The following is a 12,485-nucleotide window of genomic DNA, read 5'->3' as shown; positions in this document are numbered from 1 at the left end:
TTGTATTGAACGTATAATTCCTTCACAAATATTTATCGCAAGCACGTTCACGAATTTTTGGGTCTTTCAAAACGTACGTGTTTCCACAGCGTATATTACGCAGTATACGAATAAAAAATAAATAATAGCATCAATGAGATTATCATCAAATATTGTATGTATTTATTTGTATGACATTTCAGCTTCCAATGTACATATGAAACGTCTAAAGGATATGCTGTCACTTTAATGACCTATTAGCAAACAACCTTGCACGAGAATTTGCACTAGTTTTGTGTATTTCTGTTTGCTGTCTGCATCATATGACTGTATACTTCTGTGTTCCAGTTTGAAGGAAGATTAAACCAATATTTCTATAGTAAACATTGATAGTACGGCGGATTTTTTCTTGCAAGCTGTTCTCAGATAGGTTTGAGCCTTTATCATCAAACTCAAACTGCTTTATTCAATATAGAAGTATAACACTTTCTTGCTGATGGACAATTGAAACAGTACCACCGGTTCGGAAAAGAAAATACCCTGACCTGAGAAAAACCGGCGAAAGACACTCACTGGGACTTTTTTCGTCAAACGGTCAAGATCAAGATCAAGTCAAGTCTTCTATATGAATGAAAAATAAAAATAAGTTTTATATGCAAATGAAATACAAAAACACTTTTACTGAATTAAAAATACCTCTATTAACTAAATATATTTTCTTTGAAGCAAATACTTATTCTAACCTATATATTTAAGCTGTGACATTAGAGATGCGCTGGTTAGAATATTGTTCCCGTATTCTCGCGGCAAATTGCTTGGGCACTTGAATTCGTGTGAAAAAACCTATGCAAATTCAATTGTGATACACAATACAGAACCATCGTTTTGCGGTTTACCCGAACGCTCTCACTTAAGCTGTTATAAAATATGATACCTGAAAAAACTATTTCTAATTATTTTCACTCTCTAAATATCCAGATAATATATATAGATAGGTTTGCAACAATTTTCAATAAAACTACCTCTACATTCATTTAATATTATTCGATACAAGACTTTATAGATGATAAAAAAGCGTGGAGTTAATACCTGTTGACTTCCAAGCAGGATACATTCATTTAAATAATTGTATTTAACTAACTTGACTTTGTATTTTTTAAATGTTGAAAAAGTGTAACTACTTATTTTCTTGCCGGTTCTTCTCGGTAGAATCTACTTTCCGAACCGGTGGTAGCTTCATTTAATTGTAAAATGACGATTCAAAAGTGCTTGTAAAGGCCTACTTGAGTAAAGTTTATTTTGATTTTGAATATTAATATTGCAATTATCTTTATTTATTTTGTATCTTAACTTAATCCATCACAAAGGGTGCCAATAAAATCAGTATTGCGTTTTGGAATTTAATTTTGACTAATAAATAATTGCATAGTTTGTATATTTTTAAGTTGCGTTAAGTTCTTAACAAACTCTTTCCTTCTTACAAATATACCTCTAAACACAGCTTTATTAATTACAGAATATTATTGACATATTTCGAATTGATTGAATTCTATTCACATTTTCTTCCCTTAAGTATTATTTTCTGAACCTTACCTTTAGGTTTAGTTCTATAACGCTGTTCAAGGATTAAAGCTTAGTTAACATGAACTAATTCGGCTTAATCGTTACGCTCATTGGTCACTATTGACTCATCGACTGCCACAATCAATAACTATTACTGAATGGTAACCAAATAGGTAATATGTTTTAAATCATCGTTTCAGAATACAATTAACATAATAACTATTTAACGACTATTTGACAACCTCTACGGTCGATCAGTGTCTACACCGGTTTTAATGGGTACGCCACTCGGAGGTCACGGGTTCGATTCCCGGCCGATCGATGCAGAAAAGTTTCATTAGTTTTCTATGTTGTCTTGGGTCTGGGTGTTTGTGGTACCGTCGTTACTTCTGATTTTCCATATCACAAGTGCTTTATCTTACATTGGAATCACGGTAATGTATGTGATGTTGTCCAATTTATATATTTATATGCTAACAATGATTGTAGTGGAAGAAGCAACATAACTGTTTCACATAAGTGAGTTGGGTTTTTGACTAGCTCTGGGATATAAACAATACAAATATTGAATCTGACTTTTAATTATAGTTAATAAGCAAAAGTGCTTATTGGTGGTATAGCTATATCTAATTATTAGTTACTAATGTGTAGATATATACATTTACATATGTAAATGTACTTGTTGGTACGATGGTGACCACTTACCATCAGGTGGCCCATGTGCTCGTCAGCCAACCTATACTATAAAAAAATGTATTAATTTTTTAATTCAATTCGTTCAACGATATATTTTCATATAGTAATCCATAAGTTATTAAAGCAGTTATTTAAGAATAATATTTCATGAAACTAATTATTTAGTTTTAGTAATAGTTGAAGTGTGTTAAAATTAAGGCGTACCTAAACAAACACTAAATAATCAACAGAATTTGGTTCAACAATATTGTTAACATAATCAAAATACATCTGTTTCCGAGTACGTGCCTTTTGTATATAGTTTTGACGTCGATGGTTATGACTCGTGGCAGACTCGAATTGAGATTATGAATGTACACTCAGAGTAAGAAAACCTTCGTCACTTTTCAAATTCATTCCTTTATCAAGTCTTAAACTCATAGTACCTTTTGAATCTACATCTAATAACTGCGACGCAATATGTCATTCTCGATCGGTAAAGGATAGCTCATGATAACGAACCTTTTCTCACCCCGACTGTACAGTCAGTAAGGTTCGTCTCCTTAAGATCTATTTTCATGTGCTCAGTATGAGCGATAATCTGATTTACCGATTGATTTGACATATTGCGTCGCAATATAATATTCCAAGAGCCAGTGATCGGCAGACCTACGTTATAGTAGCAAGCACCATACTACTGTGAGGTATACTGCTTCATCTGCTGTTGGTGAAAAGTTGGTTCACTGGCTCTTAAAAACTAAAGAAAGTCTGCTTACTCTGATTATACATGCTGCTTAAACAATATCGCAACGATAGTGCGACTATCGTGATTTTCATTCCATATGAAATGTAAGTTGTTTTATTCATTGCTTCTTGAGCCGAGATGGCCCAGTGGTTAGAATGCGTACGTCTTAACCGATGAATGCGGGTTCAAATACAGGCAAGCACCTCTGAATTTTAATGTGCTTAATTAGTGTTTATAATTCATCCCGAGCTCAGCGGCGAAGGAAAACTTTGTGAGGAAATCTGCACGTGTCTAATTTCATTTCAATGAAATTCTGCCACATGTGAATTCACCAACCTATGCTCCAACCTATGCCACCATGCCATGGCTTCACCACCGTTTGATTGGTCACGTGCTATTTACTTTATGTCCTTCTCTGTACATCTGACAAAGTAAAAGCGAAAAAAAAACATTTCACGATCGTCAATTAGTTAAGTATTGAAAGCGTAACAAGTAAACTCACTTTCACATTTAATATATTATGTTACTCTTAGATGGGTAGAAAAGTTATCGCCCGGTAGATACGAAACATCACAATCCATCACTATTTGTTGTTATCTATATTAATACTATAAATGTGAAAGTAACTCTGTCTGTATGTCTGTTGCTCTTTCACGACGAAACCGCTAAACCGAAATTGATGAAATTTGTTATGAAGGAAACTTGAACTCCAAGAGAGAAGATAGGATACTTTTTTAAATAACATATGACAACTAACCACTAAAACTTGAGAGAAGCTGAGGGTGACAACCACTTAAAAAATAAATAAGACTTTTATTTTACACGATTAAAATATAATAACAGTATCATTATATCACTTACACATGTGGTCTCGAGAACACTTAACCAGCGTCTTATATAACATACGAAGCCGTGAGCGACTACTAGTTACAATAACAAAAAGGTTACATTAGTAAAACAAACGAAATAAAAAAAGTAAAAAGCGATGATGGAGAGGCGTGCCGGCATAAAACGTCATGACGTATTAACGTCACAGCATACAAGTCGACTTTCCCTCATGACGCGCTAATGGAAATATTACATAATAACAAAAATTCAGAAAATGTTATAGATAACAAAAATAAGCAATTCACACACATATATATACGAACATCGAATAATTTATTCTTTTCATTCGCCTGAAAGGGGTAACAATCAGACAAATTGCTTTAGAATGGACCATCCTAGAGCACAGCCTCAAGACATCTATACATAAACGCGACGTCAGAGTCGCCGAGGCTGTACTCTCTCTGATCAAGTGCGGAACAGGGCCCGCTGGACTGCAGAAAGAGGATTAAAAGAATTACTTAAATATTATGTACTATGAAAAAGTCACTGTCGGTTGTGTCTTCCAAGAAAACGACCATCTTAAAGTATTAGTAAAGTATAAATTATAAAACGCCAAATTTTAAAAAGTAGAAGGTAAAAAGGCACAAGCAACTGTAAGCCCGGGGGTGTTGTAAATTAAATAAAAACGTGGTACTATTGTTTTATAATAAAACTGACCACTTCGTTTTTTTAACACCGTGACATATTTAAAAAAAAAATTATTCTACATTCAATTAATAAATACACTTAATAAGACATCCTATTCAACTCTGCCAAAAGTACAATGAATGCAGAGCATACCTAATAACAACTTATTTTTCTTTTTCCAACATCATAAAATTCACACATGAAAGAAAGAGACAGAACATTGCTTAACTTATTATCTTCTAAATTACATTTCTAAGTGAAGCGGTCTATGTTTTACAAAGTTATTGTATTACTTTAATATATTTGGGATACATAATAGGTGATAGGCGATTTCTTCGAAACGTGCGCGGAATTTTATATGAAAAAATATAAATCGGCACACGTCAAAACTACGATCGAGTCTCATTGTGTTTGAAATATAATCAAGTTTGTTTTTATAAAAAATCTCATCGACGATCACGAAACTTTTATCAATAGAATGAATATATACACGACTTATTGAGATTGATTTATATTTTAAATAAATGGAATGGAAATTAAATGATATGAGAATTGAAAACAAAAAAAAAGTTCGTATTATTACTGCACTATTTAAAAATCGAGGTCGAAACAAAACAAGACCAGAATTTTTTAACTAAATTTCATTTGATCACGTCAACGCGCCCTTAATAGGTAACTTTACGCAATTGACCCAGCTAGGGTCAAGAACTAAATACAATTATCGATAACATTATTTATCCCTTAGTGTGTCTGTTCGTAGAGGTTAAAAGGGTTATTTATTTGTATCGTATTATGCGTATTCCTAACTTTCATAAAGTTTACGTGAAATTATATCGTCTGTAATTCTAGAATACTTCATTTGTGAAGTAGGAGAGTACAAATTTTAGTTTTAGTTTTCATTATAAATTGTTTCTAAAACATAATATCGGCGTACAAATTCAATACGCGCTTAGTACGGTGTACAGGCTCTTTATCTTTCCTATATTACTTTACAAGCGACCAAACGGCTAAGCACGTGTGAATTATTGGTACTAAATATACTACAAAGTTTGTTTAATTACGATATCATATTAGAAATTTCAAAATTATCAGTGTTTCCTTACTATTTTGTTCATGTATTATATACAAAAACTTTCCTTTCAAATCACTATAACTATTGACTCGAACCGCATCAAAATCCTATGCGTAATTTTAAAGATCTAAGCAAACATAGGGCCAGACAGTTACTAACATTGTGTAATCGGGTACTAGACGTAACAAGTTTATTCTCGTTCCTAGTACTAATGGAATGTACTTCACAATTTTTGGGAAAATCATTTACGTTTTTACGTACATACATAACATTATCAAAAACAAATTGAGAAGCGACAGTCATTATTTTAATTTCTTTCAATTTACATCTTAACAAAACATTTTAGGCCCAGGTTATAAATTGCAGGAATAGCCCTCTTCTGATCGTTCTTCTTTCTTAAGAACAATTCCCTTTCAGTAATAATAGCAACAAGTTTCAGTTCTCAGCTTGAGAGATAATTTGTCTCTTTCCGCGCCCACAAATAGCTGTACCCTTGTCACCACAACCTAAATACATAGCAGCTATGTCAATAATTGAGCCAAGATGGACAATCGTTAGAACGCGTTCATTTTAACCGATGCTTGCAAGTTCAAACCCAGGCAAGGACAACTGAACTTTAATATACTTAATTTGTTTTTATAATTCATCTCGACTACGTTGCGTATATGTTATTTCAACAAAATTATTATTGTTAAACACAGTTTTAATCGTGCAAGGATCTGAGTAAAGTGATAAATGTCTCTTTTTTTTAATTTAAATAATATACTGTATCATGGATATTTATAACACATATTCTATTGTTTATCTAGATTTTTGTATAATTCCTTTATATATCACCAAATTAAATTATTTCGGAAGCACAAGGGATATAAAAGTAGCTTTATTTTATGTAGTCTTCAGGAATTAAAATTGTTTTCGACCCACTAATATCCTGATATTTAACAATTAACATTATATATTAAAACAAAGACATAACAGGAATGTAGTATTGGCCAGATACGTTGGTCACAAGAGTTACAAATCACCACTATTTAAATATTTTCCAAAAATAAACACAAAAGATCTGAGTGAATAGACTGAACAAAGGCTGTGGCAATAACTTGGAAGCAGACCAAAATATATGACCATCGAGGGAGCATAGATTTTACGAGCGTACTCGTTCAACACCTTCAGTAACTTATGTTGTAAGAAAATACTGTATAATAATATTGGTAGAAGAAAATACTTCATTGAATTGGGTCTGTTTAAAAGACATTTGGATTAAGGGTAGAAATGACAACAGTTACTGTACAGTAGGTTAATACGTTGGTATTAACCTACTGTACAGTTTCGGTCTGACACAAAATATTTTAGTATTTTTGGCTAAACCGAAAAGGAGCAAGCGATCAAACAAAGCTTTTCTCTTTATATTATTAGCACAATTGCCATTGGTTTCATTGACATACGAAAATATCGTGAAGATTTTTGTTAGGCTAGATTAGGCAGAAGAAAATGGCATACATACACGTTATAAAAGGTGGTATATTTATTTCAGGAAATTCTGTGTTAACTTTATGGAAAACTAGCGACCCGCCCCGGCTTCGTACGGGTACTTGATATATTCAGGTATCCTTATGTTATCAACAAATTGCATAAAATCATTATAAATCGTTGTAGTCTATGTATTCCGAGTCGAGATGGCCCATTGGTTAGAACGCGTGCATCTTAACCGATGATTGCGGGTTCAAACCCAGGCAAGCACCGCTGATACATGTACTTAATTTGTCTTTATAATTAATCTCGTGCTCAGCGCTGAAGGAAAACATAGTGAGGAAACCTGCATGTGAACAGCATGGTGGAATATGTTCCGAACCTTCTCCTCAAAGGGAGAGGAGGCCTTTAGCCCAGCAGTGGGAATTCCGACGTATAACACCATCTAGTTCCGTTCATTTGTTTTTTCATGAACGAGTAACAAACATACGTACAACCATCCACACAAACTTTCGCATTTATAATATTAGTAGGTTACAATTATTATGGACATACCATTTTGATTTGATAAAAGATGCTAACCATTACGTGGAATTTTAATTTGGCCTCTTTGTTAAATACAAGGAATAGTGGGTTAAACTAATATTGAATGGGAAATACTTTGTAGATCTAAAAGCATAAGCTGCTTATAGAGAGAACCAAATGTCCCGTGAGTGTCCCTTCGGTGTCCCGAGTTTATTGAAAGGACTTCCCAACTATACGGGAACGGGTCTGCCATCTATCTCAAAGGTTGACCAACAATACATCAAGTTTTTGTACGTTTAGTTTGACTAAACGTTTGATGAGAAACGAGTATGATGACAATAAATCAAAGATTAACAAATTTATAGATGTATGATTTTATTATGATATTTTATCGTTATAACCAAGTTGAAAGTTTCCATCGAATCGGAATAGTATCTACGAGAGATAAATGGACTATATTAAGATGAATAACAAGGGATAGTTCGAAATCGAAAAGGAAATCCGGGCTGTTACTCTCGAAGACACTTTCTTCTTGAGAGCGATCTTGGTCTTCACGCTTGAAGAACGCGAGAAATGGGAAACGTGATATTATTAATAGCATATTACTAGAGGAAATACATAATACTTTAAAATCATAATACTGACAATAAACGTTTCAATGCATGCTTTATCCTAAATACCCTACAGTATGTATATTTATAAATATGAGACAACATCACATACATTACTCTGATCAAAATGTAAGTAGCTAAAGCACTTGTGTTATGGAAAATCAGATGTAACGACGGTACCACAAACACCCAGGCCCAAGACAACATAGAAAACTAATGATAATCTACATCAACTCGGCCGGGAATCGAACCCGGGACCTCAGAGTGGTGTACCCATGAAAACCGGTGTACACACCTCTCGACCGGGTCGTCTTCGAGTGGTATATTGGATATATACGAATTGGATTTTTAGTTACAATAATTAACACGATCAGTCATACAAACTTTTCAACTTAATATATATAATATATAACACCTCGCCTCATTGCCTCCACTGGTGACAGGAGGGCTGGTTCGTTTTTTGCCCAGAGGATCGGAATTGCGATTCAACGGGGAAATGCTGCTAGCATTCTTGCCACCATTCCACGCGGTCAAGATTTATACAGTAACTAGTTTTAGTTCATATTTGTATATATATATTTAAGGATTTAATGTTGTTAATTCTTATGTTAATAAAGATTGTTTTTGTTAGATTCACCCTTTACTGTACTTTGGTACGCATCTCCTCGATCATCGCATACTTCTGTGAACATTATACTTGTTCGAAAATAAGTCTCATTAATAGATAAAATCCAATCATTAATATTGATCTTGTTTGTTTCAGATATGTAATGAAATACGATGGAGCTCTTTCATATAGCCTGGGTTCGAAACCTGTTGGAGTGTTTCCTTTGGAAGATGGACACGAAGATCTGAATACAGCATGGTGATGATAAACGTTTAAAATGGATCTCAACTTCGTGTCGCCCACAAGTGTGAGTCACGATTTATAATTCTTATTAGCGTAGTATTTTAATTTGCAATTTTTATTGAAATCTATTTTGTTTTTATAAAACTGTGATATATACAATTGATGATATTCTCCTGGCCAATTCAAGCAGTTGGCTGGTCTTTTGACAGTAGTTACTGTCAAAAGACCAGCCAAACTTATAGGGTTTCAGGGTGTTAATTGTCATGTCTTAGGCAAAAAAGTAGCCTATCCTTTCTTGAAGTTCATCTTTGCTTTATACCAAATTTCATGAAAGTGGTCATTGTAAGCGGTTTGGTTGTGAAAGAGCGACAGGCAGACAGACAGTTAATTTCTCCTTTATAATATAAATATAGATAAAGTGTAAAAATATGTAGGGAAGTGATAGTGTCGTTTTATAATCGAATGAGACGTCAAAAGTCATACGACCAAAAATATTTTAGCCACAAACTATCAGGTTTTACTGCTTTAGAAGATGTACCAAGTATTCATATAAAAAATTCTTAAAAGAAAAACCAAATTACTTCTTATCGGTAATTGAACTCAAAATCTCGTCATCATTGGCCTTTGCTAGTCACTAAACCAATGATAATTACTGAAAGCGCATTTTCTAAAAGCATCTTAATTGACATGTACTGTTTTGACAATTCTAAATATCTTCGAAAAATTCAAATCTTGTTCAGATTGATTTTTCAAACAAAAGACTGGACTTTTTCGTACAATTTATCAATAAAGTTCTTTATAAAGTAATGCTAATCGCTTTACTGGAAAAACGCTTGAAGCGTTTTTTAAATATTAATTTAACTTAAAGCTTCCAAGAATTCAAGGACAAATTAAGATAAATCATCTTAAGACGGTTTTACGTTCCATGCTTATAGCTACATTGATATATATATTTTTTTGTTTAATTATTTAATTAATTTTAACATAGGAGATAACATAGCAGAAGTCATCTAGTAGTCTAGTAGTTTTAATAACATTTATACACTATATCCAATAAACACGAAATTATTATATTAAAAAAGGGACTTGAATTAAATATATTTACATATTTAAATAGAATACAACCTAACCAATTATTATATGTATGAATCTTATTAAAACTAATAGATTACTTCTTCTGTGTGATCTCCTATGTTAAAATTAATTAAATAATTTACAAAAAAAATATTAGGTAGCATTTATTTGCGAATAAAATAATTGTGTTTTTAATCGTCAGATACGCGCTATTAGCAATATAGTATATAATAGTGTCACTCCCAACTATTTTGGAATTTATTTAAAGTAAGAATATCTTCTATCTATAATCATAAGATCATTATATTTTTATTAAATTAAATGTGTGTTGCAAACGAAAGAAGTGACTAGTTAAAATGAATCTTTTTTTTTCTATTATTATTATAACACCCTGACAGATGCTATATTTTTTTCTGATCTCGCTAAAAAATCGCGTTATACGTTTCTTCAACATAGGGTGAGAGAGATAAGGGTTATGTGAGACTCGTCAATGTCCAAGCAACCCATTGCCCTCTAATAGATCAGAATACCTACAAAAAACCAGCGGTGTCCTTTCCATGTTTTGAATTCTCTGAATTAAAGAAATAAACAAATCGCTTGAGCCTTCTATCGTTAAGAAACAGATTTATCCAGCATTGAATGAATACCTTTTTATAATAACGTAGTAATTTTGAAAAGCCGAAATAACCCAGTAGTTAGAACGCACGCATCTTAACCGATGCCTACGAGTTAAAACCCAGGGAAGCACCACTGAATACTCATGTGCTTAATTTGTGTTTATAATTCATCTCGAGCTCTGCGGTGAAGGAAACCTGCATGTGTCTAACTTCAACGAAATTCTGCCACATGTGCATCAACGAACCCGCATTGGAACAGCGTGGTGGAATATGTTCCAAACCTTCACCTCAAAGGGAGAGGAGGCCTTAGCCCAGCGGTGGGAAATTTACAGGCTGTTGTTGTTTTGTATAATAACAGTATATGTTAAAAATAAATTTCTATTACAAGTACATATTCCTAGTTGGATATTAATAAGTCAAACGACTTACACCGTTTTTGTTACAAGAAACCGCCCTTCGAAATAGAACAAGAGTAATTTGAATGGACTGAAATTTATTGCAAGAATTTACATTCGAAAAAGACTCGAAATAATGCGGATCGTTATTTATTCATTCGACGTCGATATCGACGTTTTCAATTGAACTTAATCCGATATAAATATTTAAATATTCACTTTTTATGCGCAACATACAAAATGCATTTATAATTTTTATCCTCTATTTAATTAAATAAGATTTAAGAACTTCGAAATTTTAATATTAAAAGCATTATTATTAAATAATTCTATTTACAATATATTTATTCGACTGGCATCATTAACATTTTTTTAAGATATTATAAACAAAATCACTATTCAAAAATATTATTTTCCCGTATCGTTGCAAGGTAAACTTCAACGATTAATAACGATAGTGGGAAGCAAGACGATATATATATAAAAAATTACCTAAGCGTTCAGAGACACGGAAAATATTATCAACCTCCAAATAGCAAATGCTTACCTGAAATTTTCTTAAACGAAAAGCATTAATCCTTGATATCTAAGGGACCTGTGTCCACTGAAAAGGCGGAGAGGATACCGCTGGTTTTAGTATTCCCGGTACACTAGACCTATTGTCGTGTCTAGGGCTCAAGCGAGTTCCGGATATCCCTCCCCTCCCCCCTTTCCCACTTCACGTAGGCGAAACGCTTAATGCATTTATTCAGCGAGAAAAAAAGGCCCCAAATCCTGCAGTTATAACAAAGTAAAGTAAAGTAAAGTAACAGCCTGTACATTTCCCACTGCTGAGATAAGGCCTCCTCTTCCATTAAGGAGAGGGTTTGGAACATATTCCACCACACTGTTCCAATGCGGGTTGGCGGAATGCACATGTGGCAGAATTTCGATGAAATTAGACACATGCAGGTTTCCTCACGATGTTTTCCTTCACCGCCGAGCACGAGATGAATTTTATAATTCATTGTGTTTATACACAAATTAAGCACATGAATCAGCGGTGCTTGCCTGGGTTTGAACCCACAACCATCGGTTAAGATGCACGCGTTCTAACCACTGGGCCATCTCGACTCAGGTATAACAACAGGGTATAAAATTAAAAAAAAAGACAATATTTTACATTAAGAATGTAGTTCCAATGTTACTTACGTTTTATTAATTTCTTCACATCCAACCAAAATATGAATATAATTATGTCCCGAGAAAATTAAATAACATTTCAAAATCTTGGTGTCTTTCGCGTTTTACATTACGAATGATGTCTCAGCTACAATTACATCGCTCCAGTTACGAGGGTTTAAACGGAAAGAGTACACAACCCTCAATAGAACAAGTAGCTGTGAGATGGAAAT

At 33.3% G+C, this 12,485-nt stretch overlaps 1 protein-coding gene across 1 annotated transcript in view; it reads left to right on the top strand.

Moving 5' to 3' along the window:
* Positions 1–12,485, top strand: part of LOC124539831 (dopamine receptor 1-like) — a 135,258-nt gene that overhangs the window by 104,171 nt on the left and 18,602 nt on the right. Inside the window, exon 2 of the mRNA XM_047117188.1 lies at positions 8,919–9,069. Coding sequence (XP_046973144.1) covers positions 9,040–9,069 — 30 coding nt within the window. The 5' untranslated portion in view covers positions 8,919–9,039. The remainder of the gene's footprint in view (positions 1–8,918; positions 9,070–12,485) is intronic.

Source organism: Vanessa cardui, chromosome 23, assembly GCF_905220365.1.
Source record: "Vanessa cardui chromosome 23, ilVanCard2.1, whole genome shotgun sequence".
Lineage (NCBI taxonomy): Eukaryota > Metazoa > Arthropoda > Insecta > Lepidoptera > Nymphalidae > Vanessa > Vanessa cardui.
The sequence above is the reverse complement of the archived record's forward strand: the minus strand, read 5'-3'. Positions and strand labels throughout refer to the sequence as shown.